The sequence below is a fragment of the Chaetodon auriga genome, chromosome 7 (assembly GCF_051107435.1).
Source record: "Chaetodon auriga isolate fChaAug3 chromosome 7, fChaAug3.hap1, whole genome shotgun sequence".
NCBI lineage: Eukaryota > Metazoa > Chordata > Actinopteri > Chaetodontiformes > Chaetodontidae > Chaetodon > Chaetodon auriga.
Genome location: NC_135080.1, coordinates 8,536,071 through 8,560,779, shown reverse-complemented (window position 1 = coordinate 8,560,779; position 24,709 = coordinate 8,536,071). Strand labels below are relative to the sequence as shown.

Below are 24,709 nucleotides of genomic sequence, written 5' to 3'. Positions count from 1 at the left end.
CATTTTTTATGTTTATTAATGTATAGCAATTATTCCTATGAAGACATATTTTACGTTATTACAACTGTGTTTTACTATATTTGCATTCATTCACTCCATTACATCTCAGGTGGGAAATATTCTACTTTCTAGTCAACCACATTTATCTGACAGCAGAATTAGATTTTCCCCCCGAAAAACATAATTAACTTATCAAAACATAATGTATTATTAAACCGGGCGTAGACCAGATGTTCACAAGATTTTGGGCTGGTGACCTCATTTCTGCTTTAAACTTCTCAGAGTTTCATTTAAGTAACTGTTGTAGGGCCCAAAGAGGTTAAATGATCTAATATATTACCAAAAAATTAAAGATATACCGATGCGATTTTGTGTAGCAGAAATTTCCTGCCCCATTAATCATCCCATGACCCCTCAGATTTATCCTGTGACCCTTTGCTGGGGCCCAACCCTTGGGTTGGGCACCGGTGGACCACATCAACAGTAAAACCCTGCTTACATCACTGCACCAGTCTCAATATCTCATGATGTCGTGTATAGTGGCATATTTTTCTGGAGAACGAGTACTTTTACTTTTGATACTTAACACTTAAAGTACATTTTGCTGATAATACTTTTGCATTAAAGTACTGGTACTTTTACTTAAGTAAATGATCTGCGTACTCTTTCCACTGCTGTGCTTTGCTTTCAGTGTGACAGGTATTGTTTTGTTACAGCACACTGATAATTGAAAATGTCCTGAGCTTATCCAGAGCTATTGATCAGTTGTCCAGTGATCTTTGATAAAACAGCAGTAAATTAATTATTACTGTTACACTTTTGCCACTTCAGCATCATCCCGAATTGTGTAAAGAACGCAGTCATTTTCCACAGACATACAGCCTCTATCTGCTCTGGTCTGCATGGCGGAAGAATTCACTTCTCTTTCGTCTGATTTCAGTTGCATTTCTGGGATTTTTGTTTTCTTGTGCAGTTCAAAAACGTTTAGATGGGACCCTGAGATTTCAGGAAAATCAAGCATTTCAGATGCCCCCCTTGTCTTGTAGTACCCCGGTTGGAGCTTGATGCCAGACGGAAGTATCCGGGTGGCGGAGGCCACAGAAGACTCCCTGGGCACCTACACCTGTGTGCCTTACAACGCCCTGGGTACCATGGGCATGTCCCCCCCTGCCACTTTGGTGCTAAAGGTACATGATTGCTTCAGTCTCTGCATGTCTTAGCATAGACTGATGTGCCCATGATGGTCTGCTGTTTGCGTGTTTGTGCAGGATCCCCCTTACTTTAATGTGAGGCCTGGGGGGGAGTACCGTCAGGAGGCTGGGAGAGAGCTAGTTATCCCCTGTGCTGCTTCTGGAGACCCTGATATACCAACCATCACCTGGAGAAAGGTGCAGCAGGCAAACACATAACAAATAAATCATCTCCTGCACTTGTTATGTTCATTTGTTTGCACTTCTTAACCGCTGTGCTTTCTGTGTGCATTGAAGGTGGGGAAGCCAAGCAAGAGTAAGCACAACATCCTACCCAGTGGCAGCTTACAGTTTCTGTCCCTCAGCAAGGAGGACCATGGAGAATGGGAGTGTGTAGCCACCAACGTGGTCACAAGCATCACTGCCAGCACGCGTATCCTAGTCATCGGTACAAACAGTCTGCACAGTGCTGTCAGCTCACCAGCTCAGTTTACGTCAACAGAACTTACCTTTCGTGCTTATTTTGACTTCATCGTGATCCCCCCTTTTCTGTGTGGTTTGAGTGAGTCACGGAAAGAAGACCATCATCCAACACCTTGCCTCTACCCCGTTTCCCCTTGGGCGTCATTAAAATTTCATGAGATCTAATCTGTAATAGCTTGATTTAAAGGCCGAATCTGTAACTACAGTGTGGTGCATCCATCCGTCTGCTAAACCGCTGTCACTACAGCCTTTGTCCGTTGAGTCAGTGCACCAAGGACATCTTTTTACTCTTAAATTGATTGAGTGAAGTGCCGAAAAAGGCAAGGTTTAAACAGGGCTATGAGAGTCCAGACGCACAAAGATTGCAGTACTTAGTTAAATTATGTGCGTGTAAACATTGTGGAACAAAAAGCCCTCAAATTGAACACTGCAGAAAGTCTCCTTTGATACCTATAATGCAAATTGTAGTGTTGAGAGTTAAACAAGTAATCACAGTGTTATTAAGTAGCCTTTATAACTAGAGTGTCCTCCTATCTAATTTGAGATCGAAGCACTGATTATGCCCTTTGCTTGCTTAAGTTGTGACAGTGTCTTTATAGCAGTAATAGCAGCCATTTTGAGCAGATAAATGCCTTGCACAAAGTTGTAAAACAGCCTCACTGAACTTGCAGACTCACTCTCATGCCTGTATGCTAAATATGAAGCGACAGTCAGCGGCCAGTTAGCTCAGCTTAGCTTAGCATTAAAACTGGAAACATGGGAAAACAGTCTAAGAGTGAAGTCTAGCTGTATTTAAGCACTTACTTGCGCCTCGTCTTCTGTATCGTAATTAGACCTGTAAATGTTCATGTACACATATTAAATATGACATGTAGATTCTTAAACATGAATAAATTGCATACAGTTGCACTTTGGGGGAGACCACCCAAAGCATTCCTTTCAAATAGGCTGGAAAAGGCATCAGGCCAGATGTGTCTGACTCTATAATTTGTTTAGTCCCTGCAAAACGCTTACCAAGCTAAGCTAACTGTCCTCTGGCTGTAGCCTCACATAAGGTGTACAGATATGTTCTCAGACTGTTGAACTGTTTCTTTAAGTCTGGGTGTTTCTATCGTCTGCTGGTCTTTCCACCGTGAGCAGGTCACTAAGTCTGCCCCAGTAGCCCATTGCCCCAGTGTCTGTGGAGTCGTTATACTGTCGCACAGCTGGCAGCGCTCAGCCTGCCTCCGTATGACCAGCCCTCAGCTGACAGGTGTCACAGGGCAGCAGAGACAGCTGTGCTCCTCAGACCACGCTCAGGTCTCTCTTTTATCCCAGTGAGAAGTAACTGGCTCCGGGCCACACGGCACAGCTGTTACGTGGGTGGGATGAGCAGAGCCGCAGACAGCATTGCTGCTCTTGAATTTGACCTTATGCTGGTCATCACCTCAGCTGCCATAACGCTATCCACCAAGAACAGCGCACGATGCAGCAAACAGCATTTTTCAGGGTGAAAACACCAACAAAATGCTTCTTATTCGACTTGTGGTGCATTGTATGGCTTCAATCTGACCTAAGATGACCAGTTATGTGAACAAAATGTTAATACTCTATGCATGTTAAAAGGATATCTCTAGTTTCATTACCGCAAGTGATATTAAACGATAATTGTAAGTAGTTTTATATCTGATGAGTAAATTAGTACTTGTGCTTCTTAAATGGATTCCCTCTGTCTGTCTCTGTCTCGATAAACCACTCAGGCACCAGCCCACACGCTCCTGGCAATATCCATGTATTGCCCTCAACAACCTCTGCTAATGTGTCCTGGGAACCAGGTTATGATGGCGGCTTCGAACAGACGTTCTCTGTGTGGTACGGTCCAGTGTAAGTGCTCTTACTTAACTTCCAATCAATGGCATCAGTCTGCAGATGTGGAAACACAACCTATCGGCCCAGTCTGACATACAGTATGAGCAGGGTTGCTTTTTTCCCCTCCCCTCTTTCACTGATGATGATAAAATATGAAATTCAATCAGAAGCTCGCAGCAGAATTGTTTTGACAGCGTATTTCTCGGGGTGTTCTGTAGATGTGCATGTGCATAATTCATGGTGGGAAAGTAGTGGAGTGTATGTGCATCTGACAGTAGTCAGAACGGGAGCATTTTTTTAATTTTCAATGCATGTGAGTAAATAATTTGTCTTGGTCTCACCACATACACATTTGTGACTTTAAAAATGAGAAAAGAGACACCTCTGACTTTTCTTTCATGTTTTGCGTGGTGCTGAAACGATAAATGTGTGAGTCAGAGCTCTGTAATTACCTTAGTAAGAGATAATTATATGCTAAATGCATTCCACATTATAGCCCAGCAGAGTGTTAAAATATCTGTGACTTGTTGTTTATATGACTGCAGTGATAACTGACAGGAGGTCATAACTCTAATAGATAAAATGCACAAAAGAACTGTAGTGGTTTACATTCATGCATATACAATATGCAAAATATGCAAATTGGAGGTTCACAGAGATGTTATTATCTGTATCTGTTCAACCAACAAAATTATCAGCCTCCATATTCAGAGGACCAGAAATGGATGTGTTTTATACCAGAAGTCACATTAAATCAGGCAAATTTTGTACTTTTTACTTTTTTTGGCAATACAGTTGTTGTTCCTTCAAAGCATCAATTGATTTAACTGAACTTTTCTGAACTGTCTGAACCCCACCACCCTTTAACTGGGGGACATCGAACAATCAGAAGCTGAAACTCAGCGTTTATAGGGAAAGATTGTGCTTTGCATTGGAAACAGAGACTGCAGTATTTACATTAAATATAAAATATCCCTCAGTTGAAGGGAATAATCTTAAATTCCACATGTCATGATGTGTTAGCGTTACTGCAGTTCGCTGGGGAAACGTGCACAGATGGAAAGAGTATTGGAATATTATTCTCAAGTAACATGGGAGCTACAGTTGCATTAAATGTCAATCCAACAGATACGAATCCACCCGACGGAGCTCTGACGTCCAAACCGGCAATAAACTCCATTTGTACACTCAGATTTTTCAGTCTGTGCATGCTGCTGATTATCTCTGTTAAATATAACGGCCTGTATACCCTCGCAGCGATGTAGAGGCAATATAAACTCCACAGCGGCCGCAGCCACAAACGCACATATTAAAGCAAAGAGAGCTTTTACACACCACATAGCACGCACACATGACGCCAGGTTGCTAGGCAACGTAGCGAATGCGCTCACCTGTCTGAACGTCAGTCTGTGAGCTTTGAGCACCGTGAAGTCCTCGACAGCCGGCTCTTGGTTCAACTTCTTTGTTTGACCAATCTCAGTTCATGTTGTAACCAGTCCTCTCAGCCTCTCTGTCCCACTCTAACCAGTCCTCTCAGCCTCTCTGTCCCACTCTAACCAGTCCTCTCAGCCTCTCTGTCCCACTATAACCATTATTTGTGCTTTCCCGAACAGCGTATTCGGATTCAGGTGCATCACTTTGTTGCTGAAGTGACTGTATTTCCCAAGTGGATCATTCAAATAGTCTTAAACGTCAATCAATCAAATGTTATTTGTATAGCTTCTGTCATAAAGGTTAGTGCAATTCAAAGTGCTTTAAAGATGGCAGACATGCAGATAATAAGAGAATACAAATATAAACAGTCTAATGCACAAAATAGATTAAGAAACAATAAAAAGTTAAATATGTGAGACCATTTTAAAACTGGAATGCAATAAAATACAGAGCTCGGCTAATAAGCATAAAAACTAAAAGCTGCCTCACCAGAAGTTCTTCTTCTGCACTTTGAGACAACCACACTGCAAGCGTGTCAGACATGTAGGCTGGTGCAAGACCGTGAAGCATTTTAAAGAGGAGTAAAATAAACAGTAAGAAAGTCTTTTTGGTGCCTGACCCTTAAAGCTGCTCACTGCTGTATGTGCGCTTCATGCTGCTGGGTTAGCTGCTGAACCGGAGTCTGTCGGCTCAGGGAGCGTGTGCTGGAGGGCATCACCGTCATCACTAACCATTAACAACTGCCTCATGCCTCATTCACATGCAGGAAACTAACATTATTATAATACATGTAAACAGCGAACGTGGCTATTGTTTGACAAGTTAGCATGTTAGCTTTGGGAAATCTTGGATGCACTTCCTCCCCCATTCTGGTGCGGCTAGCTCACTTTAGCTTTAACAGTATATCAGCGTAGCCTTGTGGGAGACATCATGTGCAATGAGTACACAGGTGCAGGCTGGCAGGTACACAGGCAGACAGGCAGGTCGCTGAGCCCAAATGAAATGGTTGGATTGGTTTATTACAGGCTGGCAACAATCAGACACCAGATTTTTACAGATTATATATTCCACATATACATTTTATGTATATTTTTATTTGTCAGATCATTTTATTTATTGATTTCTGTCAGGATGTAAAGAGAATTTCAACAAAAATGGTTCTAAAATACATCACCTCCTCAAGCTTCAGATTAACTGAGGATTTTGGGCACCCACCTACTGAACAATGCTCTCTTGTGACTAATTATAGTTGGGACATTATTCACCATTACCCTTAAATTATGTCTAATTTTTCTGTTTTTCTGTCTCATCTGTGTTGTTAGGTCAAAGAGAACAGACTTCGGTCCTCACGACTGGCATTCGATGCCAGTTTCTGGTGCTCAGACCTGGTTGGTGGTGCCAGGGCTGGAGCCTGGGACGGAGTACCAGTTCAGTGTGTTGGCACAAAACAAACTGGGCACAGGCCCATTCAGCGAAGTTGTGACAGTCAACACTGCAGGTGGGTACTTCATCAAATGTTTTCCCATCCATGTTTGGGATTCTTGACTTCAGAGTTAACCCACAGAGTTGTGTTAATTTTTAGAATATCATCAGGCAGAGTGTGGAGGATACGGCCTCCTAATGATGTTTAAATTTATACATAATTTCCACTGGGGATTGAGGGAAATGTCACCATCACTTATTCTTCCGGTTTGATCATTTACTGAAATCTGAACATTATTCTCTGACTGTCCAGCTGCCAAAACCCAGATGTGAGATATTCTCATCTCAGTCGACTTTAATTACAGCAGCTAAGAGTAGCAACAAGGGGAGCAGCAGGGCTACGCTGGCTTTCTCTTTCGCCCTGGGTTTCACCTCACAGGCCAAATACGGTCTCCCCTTCCTTGTTGGTAGAGGTTGTTGGCAGTGGATGGAGTCTAAAAAGAACACCTGCAGATACAAAGTCCTGCCACCTCCTCTGCATGCACTTTCAGAAATAAAAGAAATATAGCTCAATGTGCATTTCAGTCAGGTACGGTTAAAATTCTCCTAAAAAGACTTTCAATAGTAATAAAACATCAATCAAAAACAGGGCGATAAGTAAAGCACAGAGTTCCTTGTAGTGAAGATGTGGTACAAGATTATTTTTCATCTCTGAAGGAAACTAAGCATGATTTTAAAGGTGGGGTGAGTCATTCTGGAGAAAGATTGTTGATAGTCACTGAAATTCAGCGAATATCTGGCATCCTAACGTGTAATCGCATTGTGAAGAAGGAGAGACGCCAACATCAACAATCTTTCTCCAGAATGACTCACCCCACCTTTAAGCAGGATTACTGCACTGATGTCTACTCAAGCATCTTATATCTCTATTTTTCTGTTTGTGTGTTTGCTTATACAACCATTTATATGGAAAGTGTAATTGTCATCCATCGTCATCAGAAATTCTAGTCTTTTTATTTAGATATAATTAAATGATTTTTGTTACACAAAAACATGCCAAGGAGGGGGAAGCAGCTTTAAGTGTATATAAAAGAAACCATACCTGAGCTCTTGAATGTATGTAACATACTTTTTATCACTGATATCATAGAAGTCACACTTTTAAGCATCATCTTTTAGACACACAGCACACAGCTTTAATTCCATCCACCTCCATGATGCACTGTTGGTGATTAAAATTTCCCAGTTAAGCCTGTTTGTGCTCTCCTGTCAGGATTTAAAAGAGGAGAGCCCCAAATATTAAACATCAAAGCCACCAAATCATTTTAATCATGCTGCATTATGACTAAAAAACAAGATTTTGTCTGCCATTTAATGTATGTGCCTGAGAATTTGAAGCTTCCCGGGTAAAAAATGATTAAAATGTGCACATGTGCAGAGATGGGACCATCTGATATATGTTTCAATGCACTGAGCAACAGATAATTCTTACTGCAAATATTGCTAAACTATTGACATTAGTGATGGCACTGTTCCATTTAGGTGTTCCAGTAAACCATCATTAATGCTATTAGTTCCACCTGTGTTTGAGAGAGGTGTGTTAGCGAGTGGTTAGTCATTCAATTGAGCTCAACTCCATGTTTTGAAGTGTATTTACATCCTTTAGATCCGTGTGTGTTTCAATTCAACCAGTGCCAAAGGGAGAAAAGTGCATGGCTACGTTCTCCATCATATCGTGGATTGTTTGAACTCAATAGAAGCAGTAAAAGCAACCTGACAACTGATGGTTAACAAAACATCATCTCAAAGACTCGATGACAGTGGCCTGTTCACAATGCTGGCTTTGTTTCATGCAGTGTTTACCCAGATTCTGCTCCACGTTGCCAACAAACTGTGTGTTGGAAAGTTTACCTTCATTCAACAAAGGTTAAATGAGGCTTGCGAAGTTCTGACCTAGTTCACACACTCAGACAGCAGTCGATAGATGGATGGCAGTGGACGATAAGGGGCTTGGTTTGTGCTTTGTTCTGTCATAGAAAGTTATTTTCTTGGTATTTGAAGTACGTGCAATAACAAGCATGTTAGGCTCATCAGAAAGGATGATAGGTTTTTGTTAAACTAGTACATCACAAGATGTCTATTTGCAAACAAACTGTGTTTTATACAGTGTTCCCGAGCCCATGCAGTAATATCCTGACAAGGATATGAGTGTCAGTCACTCATCATAGGACATTCAGGAGTTTTGATTTGGTGATGTCAGACTTTCTGTTTTCTTTTTGGGTTAAACTGTACATCAGACAAGTGTATTTCTGTGTGCCTGTCCATGAGTGTTGTATCTATTTATATCTAAGTGGGGCTATTTTTATTTGTGGGTAATTAGGAAAACTTTTTTCCTAAAAGAAAATAGTCCACCACACATTACGTCTTCGTTTAGGCAGCTGGATTGTGGAGTGAGACACTGCAGTGGAAGCTCTCTCAGTATTCAGTCTGAGGTTAGGTGGAGGACCACGGTTGTATATTCAGGGATCTAAACCACTGTGCTCTATGAAGGCATGCAACATATTTCAAACTGTGTGACTCAAAGCACCATTTCTATGATACTGTTAACTCAGACTCTAGTTCATCATCTGGTCAGATTTTCTATTATTTACGACATTGTGTTTATTGTTAATGACACCCACTTAGCATCAGTATGTTACTGATGTCATTGTGAGCATGTTAGTATCATGTGGTTAGCATGCTTAACTTAGCATTTAGCTCAAAGCACAGAGCTACTTGCGTGGCTGTAGGCTCTTAATCTTGTTAGCCACACTTTGGTTTTCAAAGTATTTCACTGCAAAGGATCATTCAGGATTTTGTTATCTGGGTCATGTCTGAATTAGTTTCCACTTTGTTAACTTTTTTGTGCAACATTTCTGGTCCACAGGCTCTCCTCTGGGTACCCCAGAACCACTGGTGCTTCTTACTCCACCACGGTGCCTCACAGCCAATCGCACGCAGCACGGTGTTCTCCTCACATGGCTCCCCCCAGCCAACCACTCCTCACCCATCGACCGATATATCATGGAGTTCCGCCTCGGGGAGAGGTGGGAGGTTCTGGATGACCTGATCCCGTCCACTGAGACTGAGCTCATAGCTCGAGACCTCGTTCAGGTCAGTTACATCCACATTTTGATGCAGAAACATCGCTGTGTGAGGTGGGCAGGGGGGCTAAGTTTGAGGAATTGACCGAAAAGTTTATTTACAGAATACATTTTCCAATCCAATCTCCCCAGATGATGGCATCAAGTATAATATTCTTTTATTATGATGCAAATAGTATACATAGAGTATTTATATATAACACAATCACAAATAGCTTTTTCAACATTCAGTCCAGTGACACAGTCTTAAGACGGGTGTGTTTGGTGTCTCTCTAACAGGAGTCCTGGTATGAGTTTCGAGTGATGGCCGTCATGGATGACCTGATCAGTGAGAGCAGCAACGTAGTGGGAGTGTCGAGCACAGGTCCATTTCTTCACAGAGAAGCATTGCACATGTACAACTACACAGAGAAATGCTTGGCCCTTGTGAGGAATAGATTGTCACTAAACTCTCCATTTTACCCTCTCGTCGGCCCATCAGATCCCTTCCCCCCTGCGGAGTTGCCTGATGAGGGGCTGGCACGGCCTGTGGTGGCGGGCGTTGTGGCAACTATCTGTTTTCTGGCAGCGGCAGTACTGTTCAGCACTCTAGCAGCTTGCTTTGTCAATAAGCAACATCGTCGCAAACTCAAGCGCAAACCAGGTCAGTCTCCAGTTATTAAGTAATTAATAAATATAACACATGTCTGACCATGGACGGATTACTGAATGGGACACAAAAGAAATTACAAAGACATACAATATGAATATAAAGAGACAAAAAACAACTAAAAAGAGAAACAAAATGACCACAAAGAGACAAAATATGAATATGGAGAGGCGGGAAATGACTACAAAGACACAAAACAACCACAAAGATGCACAACACAACTACAGAGAGACGCAAAACAATCAGAAAAAGCTGGAAAATGACCACAAAGAGACACTAAACAACTACAAACACAGGCATGTAAAGGCCACGTTGTAGCTGCTTTTTGTCATTTCAGTCTGGGTGCCTTGCTCCGATGGAGAACGTGTGGAGGGGGGCTTTTACATGTCTCATAATCCATCTATGTGTCTGACTTCTTCTCGTAGTGTTCAACAGAGGAAACGCTAAATGTAAATGTTTTTGTCCTCTCAGATCCTCCCTTGTCGGTGACACACTTCAGGAAAAGCATTGAGTCACCGTAAGTAAAGTCAACACTGGAGCCCCTGCAGTCTGCCAGGGGTGGCTACAGCTATGCATCTTCTAATGCACCTTTCATAGAAACGTCTCTTCCTCTGCACACTGTGACAAGGCATACGTTTTACAAGAAATACCAGAACAACCTACCAACAGTCAACATTTATTTTGAAGCAGCTGGCAAGTGGACATACAAAATCTTTTCACAGCCTTGTTAGCGGAGCTCCCAAAAAGAATAAGCACGCAGAAGAAGAAGAAGCCCAGGTTGATGATAAAAAAAAAGGTTATATATTCAGGCTTCTTGAAGGGTGTGCAAGAACATGTACAGTAGCAGCCTCTAGCGGATCATGGGCAGATTAAGGAAAGTTCAAAGCAGCGGAGTCAGCATTTTAAGCACATTACCCAGAGTGCCCAAGCTGCAGTATGTGTATTGATTTTTGATCCATCTGTATTCTTTAACCTCAAACGCCGTCTGCTTTCTGCATGATTCTGAGTGTTAAATAATGCTATTTTTTGTTTAGCTGCACATTTAATGTACAGTATCAGCTACATGTTTGTATTGTCTGTCTGTCTGTAATTCTTGTGTACATGTATGACTGCATTTCAATCTCAAAAGAAACTCATTTGTGACAATAATCTGTGTGAATCCCATTCCAGAATAAATGTTTGTTTGCCTGAGACTTTAGGTAAATCGTCAGCATCAGACAGTTTTATTTATTTCAATTAAAAAGGTCCAGGCAGTTCAGGGAGTTCACCCTTAGTCCTTCCTGCAAGTGGCATAGTCAGAGATGAACCAGGCCCATGTCGTTTGTCTCCCATCGCAGGCCTCCTCTCACCCCCTTGCCAGGGGTAGAGCCCTGCTGGGACGAGCCTGCCAGGAGCAGTTTCTTGCCCCCGCCCGCCAGCCCCCTGTGAGTGCCTGCCTGCACCAAAATACAGAGTGTGCTGCACTGCACTGGCTTGGCTGCATGGTTGATGCATTGCATAGAAATTATTAACTGACAATGACTATTTGTTGTAGTGAAGCCTACTGTTGGCCTTTTTGCATGCACAGACTTTCACGCACCATACGGGGATTAACGTGCATTAGCTCAGCTGCATGTACAGTTCAGTACTGTGTATATGCACTTTTTATAATGTGTGTCTACCTGATGCATTCAGTGACCGAGTAAGTGTGACTACGCTGCTCCTGGTGTGGGCAAATGAGGCCTGGTTAGATGTCATCTGCTTTCCTCACATCACCATTTGGTGCGGCATATGGAAATTGGCCTCACGTCCGCTCAAGAAGATGTAGAATCAATAGATCTGTGATACGGTTGTCGTTGGTTCTCCTCTCATCCCGTCATTCTGGCTTGGTTCATTAGCTGCTGTCCTATCAGGATGCCGCCGCCGCCATAAACTGGTCATTATCATAATGTCGTTCATTATGGCTGCCTTGATGGAGTGCTTTGGCTTTGTATTGTGTCATCTGTTTAGTTGAAGACTGAAATTGCATTTGTGCCTATTCATTCACAGCATCAGAGATTTTTCTTTTGTTTTAATATACTTTACGCACATTACCTTTGGGTTTCACCTGGCATATTAGAAATTAAACCATTGCCTTGTGTCTGTGTTTCTCATCAGGTTATCGTCGGGGAAGATAAGTCCAGAGAGTTCCCCTCCATCTCGACCCCGCTCTCTTTCTTCAGAGGGTTCCCAAGGTCCAGGCCTGTACGTCAGGAAGCTGCCCAGCCCTCTGAGAGAAAAAGACAAAGAGCTCTCCTTCTACAAGAAAACCAAGCGTGCCATAGCCAGCAAGAAATACAGCGTGTCCAAGTATGAGGCAGAGGTCACCACGCCTATTGAGCTGATAAGCCGCGGCCCTGATGGTCGCTTCGTCATGGAGAGCAGTCCACCACCCCGCCGCATCCAGGGCTTCCCCTTCGCAGAGGAGTCTGACATGTACCCTGAGTTCCGGCAGTCTGATGAGGAGAATGATTTTGACCCTGGGCCTCTGCCGCCCATCATGCCCACGCTGCGGCCCCAGCTCTCCCCAACGTCCTCCAGCCTGGAGTCAACGCAGCCCCCCACCTACAGCCCCCGCCTACACAGGGCCATGGAAGGTATGAGCTTTGCAGAGGGCAGTGCACTTCACGCCTCAGGGCAGGCCCCCGCCTCCCGCTACAGGGGCTTTCCCCAGGGCCCATTCTATGGGTATCTAGGCAGCCGCGGTGAATCAGGGATTCCACCACCATTCTACATGCCTGACATCAGCCCGCGTAGCTCCGCTCTGTCCTCCCCCCCAGGCACTGCGGAGGGGCCCTTTGGTTACCCCTCCATCCCCGAGGAGAGTGGAGAGATGGAGCACCATCAGTACACTGCCTCTGGCCATTCTCTGTCTCACACACACAGCCCTCCTCCTCGCTCACCTGAAAGCTGGCAGCCTCATGAGTTACCCTTCCTGGGTCTAGAGGGTCCACGGTTCATATACCCACCTCACCATCCCTTACATCATCCCCAAGACCTCCCTGATCCACCCCCATACCCCCCTCACTCTCTACCCCCCAGTCGCCTGCACCTCCCTCCACTAAAGGATCCAACAAGCCCTGGACTCCTGCAGCTGGAGGTTCCTGTGGCTCCCCCAGGCAGAGACAGGCCCCTGGGGCCTCCGGTTAGGCGTTTAGCTATGCAACAGGCCCAGAGTCTAGGCCAGCTCAGACACACGGCCCACGGTGTGGGTGTACCAGTGTTGCCTTACCCTGACCCGGCAGCCCGTGCAGGGAGCCCAAGCACAGCCCCCAGTAGTAGCCCTCAGTCCTGGCTCAGCCCGAGGGCAGGGCGCCGGGCAGACCCCAGCCTACCCCCGCTAGTACTCCAGCCCTCCCGCCTCTCTCCACTCTCCCAAAGCCCTCTTAGCACCCAGCCAGGTTCCCCAGATATTCTGGTGCGGCCCCCTCCGCGCCCCAGCATCCTCCGCACCTCTCGGTCTCTGGAGATGCCTGAGATCACCCTGCAGCCCTCAGCCACTGTCAGTTTCTCCCGGAGGTCCTCCCTGTCCGCCTCTCCCACTCAGGGCGCCAGGCAACCCAGCCCCAGTTACCACGCCCACATGTCCTATGCCTCCACTGCAGCCAGTTACCCCTCCCAGTCCCCCTCTCCCCCTCTGGAGGGCAGGGATGTTTTCGGGCAGAGGCCATCCCAGAGAAGGACAGAGGAGGAGATGCTACCCTCAGAGCCCTCTCAGCTCCAGATATCAGCCTCAGGGTAGGTGCTCCATTCCAGTAGAGAATAGTCACATATTTATTTAAAGGGGAGACTCGTCTCCTCGTCTGCTCTCTATTCCAAATTTCCTCAGTATTTATCCACAGTTGTACTTTGATGTCTCCGTTTAGGCATAAGTAAGATGCATATTGTACATTAATATGCAGAGGGCATGTAATTGCATTTAGCACACATTGTATCAGTTCATAAAAATGACATTTACCTAAACCTGATGGCATGTGAAAGCTCAATTTGATTTTTATTGTCTTTATCATTTGATAGCACATACTTAATCTCATAAACTATTGGTCGTAATGCAAATTGAGGTCCAGAATGAATATAGGAACATTTAGGCTACAGAAAACCTCAAGTTTAATGTTTTTAAAAGTGCTTTTTTCTGTCCCCCATTTTGAACATTGAACTGAACGATTTTCACAGCTGGACATAAATTTGATCAGATTAATTTCTGAGAGAAGTATGAAAGTGAAAACTTAATGTGTGAATCATGCTCAACTTTAATGATTAACTGTATATTTGATGAACTTTTACATACTTTTCAATCTATACTTATATTACATACAAAGAAAAAGGTGCCACATTCTGATAATTCACCCTTTATAGAGCATTTGTAAGCTGTAACTAATGACTTTATTAATGGTTAATAAACTGTTTACTAAGTCTTCATAGAACAGTTACTACCCAATTAATAATAACATCTTTTGGGTTGCCAGGTTGTGAAAAATCTCCATAGCTGTTAATTGATGAAGTCAGGTCATTAAGAGTCTTTCATAAAGAGTAATTAACAATCAGGTCTGCAGTTATAAATGTTAACATATCACTATTAAAATGTCAAGAGTTTCCTACTGTCTAATAATCCAACAGTGAAAGTTAGGAAGTCATCTCTGTGGTATTTGATAGAGGGTCCTCACAATAAGTCGAGTCTGCAGTTGTAAATAACAATAAGATGTTAATAAGAACATTTTGGTCCGAATGTTCTGCAGCTCTTTTCCAGAAGATCAGAGGTCAAACTGGCAGATGAATTCAGGACAAATCAGTTGTGCTGTTGGAGGAGGATAAAAACCAGCCACGACCTGGCAACGCAAAAGTAGTTATTATGGCACATAGCAGTATTTCTAAAGCATTAATAAGCGATTTATCAACCATTAATAAAGGATGCTGTATTAGAAATTGGTACCTTCTATATCTGGATAAAAACTCAGAGCTTTTTGAGCCAGTTTTTCATGAAGAAATACTACAAATGTCACTAGAAGGGATTTTTTCCCACAACAGTCTGATAGATCAGTGCCCTTACATACAGATTGTGAGACACAGAGCAGTAAGCTTTCTACTTACACCCACAGAAGAACATAGCTGAGACTCATATACCTTTACGCCCCATAGTATTTCTTTATTGCACACATTCCTGCGCCCCCTCACACCCACCTCACAACCCTAGAAGCTACAATCATACAGTAGCTAAAGCCATGAAGCAGAGACTTGCTCCTGCACTGTCACTGGCCTTTAAGGGAAGGTAGCTTATAGGGCTGCTGCTTTATAGAGGGTAAGGGTCTTACGTGATTTGTTTTTGATTGATCTCAGCTATCTGGGCAGCGTTGTGACCCGGTCCCCTTCGCCGCAATAGGTAAGGGTCGGACCCATGTCTGAGAGGGGAGGGGTCAGCAGGGGGAGGGCTCTAATCACTCTCTCCTTTAAAGGGGAATCGCTTTGGGTTGTGCCTCTGTGCTGGATTCAAGTGAAGTACAACTAATGGTAATAATGACTGCAGGACACATTTGTCAATACACATCCAAGGCAGAGTAAGCCTGCTGTGGCGTAGGCTGCAGTAATTAGGCTTGTGAGCAAGCAGGAGGAGCGGTTTTGGACTGTGGAGAAGCATTTTTGTCTTTTGATTGTTTGAATTACAGACATGTTTCCCTGCACAAAAAAAGCCTTGAATCAATAGAGGACGCACATGAATGATAGACTGGAGTATTCCCCTTTAAAGTTTTGTTCCATGTGCAAAATGCCATGCATGCATTCTCTAAACTTTTCTCTACGACCAAACAAATAACAACAATTCTCAAACTAAATTCTTTGTCACATTTGTTGTCCTAAGTGCTTTCGTTTTTCTGTCATGTGACTGTTTTTAATGGCCATTTCCTCTTCCTGTCATGTGACTTGTTCTTTAACGGCCATTTCCTCTTCCTGCCATCTCCTCCCGTCAGCATGGTGAAGCCTCTGTACGCAGTGTTCATGTTTATGAAAGTGTGCTGTACAGTGTTCATGTCTATGGAAATGTACTATATTTTAACACACTGTGGCCTCTGCACACAGTTTATGTGATAATGGAAATGTTCTCTATCTGTCCAGGACTGTTGCAATTCTCAGATTTGTCTCCCCGTCTCTGCTAATGGCTCTCAATCTCTCTCTCCACAGTGACAAGTGATGGACAGCATCTCTAAAGCTTTGTGTTCCTGTGCCTTTTGAAACAATACATGTTTGGCACAACAACTTGACTTAATGAAGCATTAAGTCAGGTTTTGAGGCTGTTTGTATTCAGGTCTTTGAAAGGCAAAGACGTTGAGCCAACACTGAGCCTCATGAGCCTGAACTTAAATCCTTAGAGTTTGTGAGGTTTTCTGGACTCAATTTGATTTTACTGCATCTTTCTATGAGACAACAAAATCAGAGTATTCGGTATGAGGTAAAACTACATCTAAAACAGACTCTATACTGTGACGGAGAAGACACTTTAACTTGATTTCTTTTCTCACTGATTGAACATTGATTATTTTTCATTCAGCCTAGCATGTATCACTAGCCTGACATCGCCAGACCACTTCGCAAACGCGAATTAGTCTGGAACCTCTCAGTTCATTTTTGATTTCCAAAGGACATTATCAGTGGGCGTAGTCCAAAATGCCCCTGGACGCAATTGGATAGATCTACAACCAATCAGACAATGAAATGTGTGACATAGCAACTTATTAGCAAGCTAGCTTCTTAATTAACAGTAGAATATTAGGCTAGGCCGCTAGCTCCAACATCAAATTCATGTGGCTTCTAGTTCAGCATAATGCACAGACGTTTGGCATGACTTTGGCATGACATTGCACGTTACGTGAACTTCATCCGCGACAGTCCTCATAAAGTTTTCTTCGAAAAGCCATTGATGCCAACATGTGTCGCCACTTGCTGTTCAGCAGCCGTGGCTACCAAACAAAGGTTTGCAAGTCCGCTGCCTCAGTGTGGACTCCGAGCTGCAGGGCAGTGAATCCCAGTTTGGTTGCTTCCCCGATCTGTTCCTCCATTACCAAATCCTGCCGGAAGCACAGCAAACACATCTTTCTAATCAACCAAAGCTTTAAGTGCAGTTTGTTCTTCTTTTAGAGAAAATACACCTTCCAGTCTGTTTTATACTGATGCGATAGCAGATTCAACAGAATGCCTCAGCGGCGCTCCTCTGTCCAGCCGTCATATCAAACCTGCCCCATATTAGATAAGTGGTTGTGATTGGCCGACCTGAGCCAGGTTGGCTGGAAATCTGTCTGAACGGGAGGGGGACCAGGCGCATCTGCCAGAGCGACGACACATGAGCTCGCAGATTCGTCTGGTTCTCAGGCTAATGTATCACTCATGAAATGAAAATAGTTCTTCAAGGTTCAAAAGAGCTCTTGATTTTCTGTCTTAAACACATCTGCACACACACACACACACACACACACACACACACACACACACACACACACACACTTCACTTTCACACACGCTCATGCATTTACTGTACACTGTACTGAAAATAGCACTATTGGAAGAATTTAAAAGAGAATCTACAATACGGCTTTATTGCTACAGGAACGGTAATTTTACAGTTCCAGAAATTATTTTCATTTTATGAGTTTTATACAGAAAAGAGACCAATATTGCCGCATTTCTGAGGCAGTCACTTTTTAAAGACCCAAACCTGAGTGAGCGCAGTAATCACAATTACTGTCTAAACCTGAAATGTGTTTGTTCACATTTATTTTTAGGACTGCTGCTAAGACACAGAATGTGCCTGATTGTACAATTATGGGGCCTAAAATGAGAGAACATAGTGATTTTCTATCACTTTTCCCTTTAAGGATAAATAAGTAGTCAGTCATAATTCCTCTAAATCCTGGCCTGGGTCTTTAATGTAGTGATTGTTTGAGAAGAAACTTAATAGCTAATAAATTCACCAAATCCACTGCCACCTTAAGTCAACTCTTCTTTTTCTCTTTCTTTCCCTGTTTCTTTCTTTCTTTGTGTCTAACTTTTATCATCCATCAATGCAGATAGAAAGTGGAAAGTCATCATCTTTAGTGAAAGGGCTCTCAGTAGAAGTACACCTTCTGGAAGTAGCAATGCAAAGTTCTGTCTTTTCACATCTGAGACGGGGCCGAACGCGACTGTTGGATTAATGCAGGACGACGTATGCTGTGCTGTCTCTCCTCTTTCAGGGAACCTCTAGGTGCGTCTAGTGATCCTGCCGGGTCTGAGAGCTTACCAGCACTGCTACACCACTGTATTACTAAAGCCAAGGGAGTGGCTGCCAACAACAATAACAACACGACCTCCAGAAGGAGAACAGGTTCGTCTGACGGTTAGAGAGGAGACGCAAGAGATCCGTCTTAAAATATGTGGGGTGGTGTGTTACTCCTGTGCTTTCTCCCTGTCAGGTGCGTGTCCCTCTCAGACCCAGCAGCAATCTCAGACACCCCAAGAGGGCGAGGATCTCAGCCTCCACAGAAAGAGGAAAAGGCAACACAAGAAGAACCCCTATCTCTATTTGACCTCCTTCCTGCACCGCAGGCAGTCTGAGGAGGACCAGACAGGCATTCTGGCCAGTGCAGACTCCGAGGGCCCAAATTATGGGACTCTACGCTGACCCATGTGCCCACCAAGCCATTGGACTCGACTTAACTGACCTCCCCTGAAAAAAAAAAAAAAAAAACCCAACCTCAGCCCTCCCTGCTCCCCGTATCAAGCTAATACATTTCTTATAATCTCTAAAAGTTCATCAGTGTTTGGGGAGCGGGGAAAACATCCAGCTGAATCCCCCGGGGTTGGAGACCCTATTTGAAGACAAGAACAATGGCTTTTTCTGAGTTGTCACCACTACTTGTCTCTGAGGAATTTCACTTGAAAATGCTCTGAAAATATATAATGTATATAAATAGTAAAACAAGGGAATTAAGCTTCCTCCTACAGTAATAACAATGTGTTGGTTGAGTATGTCACAACACGTTAAAGATTTTTCACTCACTGGTCATTGAGGGGTCCATATCTTTAGGTTTTTCAGTGATACAGTGTACTGTGAAGCCTGGTGCGTCCTCGGACAGGGACATGAGTCTACCTTTCCTACAATACAAATAGTGTCAGTATTTAAACACAGGGTTCTTACCACAAAATATACCTCAGAGTAAACGCAGAGTTGCTGTAATTCTTGTGGTATACTGTACGTACTTGACCTTTTTACATATGAAACGTATGGATAAAAAGGTTTATATCACACACCACACTCATTCAAATGGATAATATGGCCTGACCTTATCTAATTTAGAAGCTTTTAATTCTCAGTAATAGCTGGCATATTGTGTTTATTTTGATTTATGATCCAATGCCAACCGTTGGAGGACTGTCTTAATTTTAGTGCTTGATGGCTCAGTGTGTTTACACTCATCGTTCAGCACCGTATTAAGATAAAGATCTTAGCCTTTAGAGAACTCTCTAAATAATTTGGACTACACGCTCAACAGAGGTTGGACTTGTAGGGTTTAGAAGAACAGGGTGATGACTTGTGAAGTGTACTGTAGTATGTATTTCATTATTAAGGAATCATTTGTGACATGTGGCACGTCTGGAGGTGCCTTTTTTTGCCTTTTTCTCTCGTTTTTTTCTAACATAAACTGCCTTTTCCTTCGCCTTTCATATTGGTCTCTTCTGGGGGAGTGAGGGACTCCGGTATTATGTGTGTTTTTACTTTCTCTGCCAAGGACACATGAGAGAAAATGCTACAGGATGCATAACTCTTTGTTTTTTGTTTTTGTTTTTTTTTAACATTTATATTTTAAATGGGTACCTGCTTCAACTGTGTATATCCAATAATAGGACAGAACCAGAATACCCATACAAATACAAAAAAAAACTGAATTTTAGAATCAAAAAAAGGCAAATAAATCAATAAATGTAACTCGAGTGGAAAAGTACAGAAACACTGCACGTGGGTTTTCATGCAGACAGAACAAACCAGTAGAGTAAGGATGTTAATGTTTAACAGCAGCTGTTAGAGGTGAATGATTGATTTACGAAGCTGTTAACAAGCAATGGGAAATATTCAAACAAAGGCCACCCTGACTGTTTAACAATTGTATATTACTTGCTAGCTACTTCTCTGTATGTTTGTTAATTTTTCGACACTAACCGATAATGAATGTATGTTTTGCTGTACAGGAAATGAATGTCCCGATGTCACAGTACATTGAATGACCCATTACGTTGTCTGCGGTGCAGCTGCGATTGGTGAGACGAGCAGCTGACACTTAAAGTCCAAATTGTTTTACTTCTCTGTGTGCTCTGAGCCCAGCTCCCTTTGTTCTGACGGCTGCAAAAAGAACCGGTTTCCTTTCGCTAGTTCAATCACTCAAAGACACATCAGATATATATCCACCTGCTGCCAAGAAATCAGAGGTTTTCCAACAAATATCCACATGAATGAATCGACTCAATGTCTGCTCGCCGAAATCTCTTTTGACAAGTGAGAAAGTGACGGTTGCCTGAAAGTGAGCATCAAAGTGCGTATTCTACTTTAACAAAAATTGGTTTCGTGTAAGATACGAGGGGGAAAAAAAAAAATCTATATTTGTTATGTACTGTACATGGTATGTATTGTATTTGTAAAGATAAATCAAACCGTGTTTTACAGGAAGACGTTCTTGTATGAGGATGTATGAAAAGACGGGAGGGATCCCAAGAAAATTAGATTATATATAAAAGTATTTGCTTACAGTACGGCTTTAAGTGGATAATGTTTCTAAAACATTTTAAGGTGCCTCATTTGTCATACTTTAGCAGACATTATTTTATCTGAGAAGAAAAGAAACCTTAATGTTAATACCGTACAATGTATTATTGCCATAGCCCGCTGGCTGCACAAGTTAAGTAGTATTTTCTCTGATGTATAGTACGTGAATGCCCATTGGAAAAAGCTTTAGAAGCAGAAGTGTGTTGCCCTCTATAACAATATTTCTGGAACAAAGTAATACTGTATTTTGCCCGTTCATGAGCACACATGTAGATTCACTCCAGATCTTTCGCCTTCAGGTGTCCAAAGCAAATAAACTGAAGGAAACTTTTTTCTAAGAGTCACAGACATGCTATAGTCATGTACAATACGTGCTGTGGAGGAAATTGTGTTTACATTAGTTTGATAAAGAAAAGTGTGTTAGGGCATAGTTGCTTTGAACATTACGACTTGGTGCTATGTTTAACTTTGTGGTGCTGTAGAATAGAGGTCTAAAGATTTTTTCGTTTTCTGTTTCCACAAGCAACTCTTTCGGCCCTGTGTGTTTGAGCAACTAAACTAGCTCCGGTAGACACTGTAGGTCCTTATCATAACAGTATCATGGTGTGATGACAGTGATAGACAATACTGGAAAATAGTAGTATAACCTCAAATAATAGAGACTTGTGACATTCAAATGAACTCAAAGATGACCTGTTTTCTATAGTGTGTTTGCAATGTCTGTCTGTGCTTCCAAGGTACCCTCTCTAAAGTATATTTGTGATGATATTGACAATATTAACCCAGCCTAAAAGGAGAAACATAACCTGATTTAGAGTAGTACACGCCACAGGACACACGGGAGGGAAATCTGAGAGCATCGTCAGGTCACGAGGGGATCTTTTCTACACACTTCCTGTAGGCCATCTTTGGTTAACAGCACTGTTTTTCAAGCACACTACTGCAGGGGCGTAACCGTCTCACGTCATCTCACAGCCGTCTGGACGGTAGAATTCCTACTAGTACTGTACAGTATAGCCATGAGTAGTCATCAGACCACATTTGCATTTATTCTCCTGGTAGAAAGGTCTTGGGGAAGCTCATACATCCTCTCCATGGGTTTTATGAATGGATGTCGTCTTCCGGGCTCTTTTTTGCATATTCAACAGAAACATGTACAGTGTTTAAGAGGGCTGCTTTGGACGTACTGTTAGCTCAATTTTTTTTTTTTTTTTTACGTTTGTTTGTTGTTGTTTTTTTTCCAATTTTTCTGCTTACAGCTTTTAGTGCATCACTAGGTGCTGGTAGGATGATACTTAGAAACCGATTTGATTTTTTATTGTATTAATCTTGCATGTAGAGACAATACAAAAAAAACGCCTATTTAGCAATCATTCATGGACATCCGAGCTGGTTGTTATTGGACGGAAAATAGAAATATGTAGTATTTTCTATATTCTCTGTTTTTTCATGTGTACCAGCACTGAGAAACTAGAATGTATTATTATCGTAGGCTACAATAAGCACTACATCGTCGACTGTTTTAGCTAATGCTCATACTCAAGCAAACCAAGTAGTGCTTAAAAAGGAAGAAAATTTACATTTCATTTCATTTTCATCCACTGAACTCTGTGCTGTACATCACATGTTTACATTCTGTATTATGTGTTGTTTATTGTCTTTTTTTTTGTACATAATCTGTCTCCATTCTTTAAGTTGGATTCAACAATGTTCATATGTAAATATTTCAAAGCAAAAACATTTTTTACTTTCCTCTGTTTTAAAATGATAACCTGATGTTTCTCTCTCTCTCTTTTTTTTTTTTTTTTGGTCAGTTTTTAGATTCGTCTTTCTGTTCTGTCACTACATCAGGTATTACGCTTCACTTGACTTTTTGTGAGCAATTAACTCATACTGTATGGTGCTGTACCAAAGCCTTATGTATAATATTTGTATTACTTTTCTCTCGTTTGCCACTGCTGTCCAGTGAATTCTGTATCGTCTGAGATCATGTCTTACTCACTCTTCATGTTCAACTGCCATGGATCTCGTTTCTTTATTGAGTAAACAGAAACCTGAACGAACTATGATTTTAAAACCCTCTGGCCTGTTACCAACACGGCCTGGTTATTTAGTGACAGACGCCATCAAAAGCCTTTATAGGGAAAACGCACAGGCTCATTCCTGGTGGCTCATCATGACGTAGACATGGGCCTAGCACATGATCTATGCTCTATCTATGGCATGTCTGTGAGAATATGAAAGCAGTGTTGTATTCATGTCACCATATCATTTCAAATGCTTAGTCCCATACGAAATTTTCCTCTCAAATTTTTGTATTTTGATATAATAAAAAAATCAAAAGAGGCTTTACTTTTCCTGTGGTTTTGTCCCTCAGAGCGTCTGATCATATCTGTGAGGAAGGAGGTGTAGTTCATGAGCTGGACACAGGGTGTAAGTGTTGGGCAGAGAGTGTGGAGGATAGCGTTGGGACAGGAGCAGCTTAATCAGGTCAGTTTTTTTTTGTTTTTTAATTCTAGGACACACATGCAGCCGAGCAGGAGTTAAAGTGGCAGCTTTCAAAATCCCCCCCCCCCCCCCCCAAAAAAAAAAAATCAGTCATACTTAAACTCTTAAACTTAGTCTTCGATCGATCTGTCAAATGCAGTTTAATTTTGATTTTTAAAATGACCCAAGAGAGGTCAAAGTGCGTGTTGTTCCGTGATTAATGTTTAGACCACAGCTCCGCCGTCTCCGCCCAAACGTTAAGGAATGAATTGTGTGGCGGCTGAGCCACAACAAGGAAAGTAAACAACTTGAAAGAGGATGAGGTCTGTCAGAGTGACCTTTGTGCTTTTGTTCAAATTCCCCCAGGCTGGGAAACAAACAAATGAGCCGCCATCTGCATACACCTGAGGAAAAGAAAAGGGCAGCTAATCCACCGGACCAACACACAAACCTTTAGAGGCCTGCTCGCGTAAATGCAACATTATCTGCAGATTCTTTCAAAAATGAAAGTTTAATTGTTTTTGTGTCTTTCACCAGTAACGATATTACAGGTTTGAAGTAAAACATTATTAGTTAACTGTTTGGTCTACAATATTTAATGAAACAGTGAAAAAGACCCACAAAACAGCTGCAAAATCACACATTTAATATACTAGTTTTGACATTTTCAGTTAGAGTTAGATGAGAAGACTGGTTCCAGTTTCATATTCATGTCTGTTGAATATAAAGCCAGATCCAGTGGTCGGTTAGCGTAGCATAGCATAGACAGGAAACAGGGTAACAGCTGGTCTGGCTCTGTCCATAGGTAACAAAATCCACCTAAAAGCACCTCTAAAGCTCACAAATAAACTATATCTGCACATAAACATGACTGTAAAGATAAGCTGAGGCATTATGAGGGTTTTGTGCTGTCCTACATTTACATTATCAGAATCAGAATCAGCTTTATTGATCAAGCATGTGTGCCTGTAAAGGGAATTTGACTCGATTTGCACCCAATGCATAGGTATAAAAACACATACAGCTCAATGAGTACAAACACAACAATAAGCAATATATATAAAGTGTTATTTACATTAGGCTGTCATTGCAGGCCGTGCCTTACATGATTACATGTGACTAATACCACTGATTGACTGATTGATCGACTGATACTATTTTGTTGCTGGTTGAGACTTGCAGAAATTAGTGTGACCTTTTGTTTTTATGGTTTCTGAATGGGTCAAACAAACAAGGTGTTAATCAGCGAACTTAG

The 24,709-nt window shown here is 42.4% G+C and overlaps 1 protein-coding gene across 4 annotated transcripts in view; it reads left to right on the top strand.

Moving 5' to 3' along the window:
• The window catches only part of igsf9ba (immunoglobulin superfamily, member 9Ba), a 68,100-nt gene extending 44,787 nt beyond the window's left edge, over window positions 1-23,313 (top strand). The window contains exons 9-22 of one of the 4 annotated variants that reach the window (XR_013077402.1): window positions 1,047-1,187; window positions 1,269-1,388; window positions 1,488-1,638; window positions 3,413-3,536; window positions 6,278-6,453; window positions 9,304-9,530; window positions 9,800-9,884; window positions 10,002-10,163; window positions 10,641-10,686; window positions 11,507-11,593; window positions 12,306-13,925; window positions 15,522-15,564; window positions 18,404-18,534; window positions 18,623-18,915. Coding sequence is in view for 2 of the 4 variants with exons in the window: in XM_076735396.1 (XP_076591511.1) it covers window positions 1,047-1,187; window positions 1,269-1,388; window positions 1,488-1,638; window positions 3,413-3,536; window positions 6,278-6,453; window positions 9,304-9,530; window positions 9,800-9,884; window positions 10,002-10,163; window positions 10,641-10,686; window positions 11,507-11,593; window positions 12,306-13,925; window positions 18,404-18,534; window positions 18,623-18,831 (3,279 nt within the window). In the remaining 2 variants the exon portion in view is untranslated. Of the gene's footprint in view, window positions 1-1,046; window positions 1,188-1,268; window positions 1,389-1,487; window positions 1,639-3,412; window positions 3,537-6,277; window positions 6,454-9,303; window positions 9,531-9,799; window positions 9,885-10,001; window positions 10,164-10,640; window positions 10,687-11,506; window positions 11,594-12,305; window positions 13,926-15,521; window positions 15,565-18,403; window positions 18,535-18,622 lie in introns of all 4 variants that reach the window. The other 3 variants (XR_013077403.1, XM_076735396.1, XM_076735397.1) reach the window with 3 other exon arrangements.
• The last annotated feature ends 1,396 nt before the right edge of the window (window positions 23,314-24,709 follow it).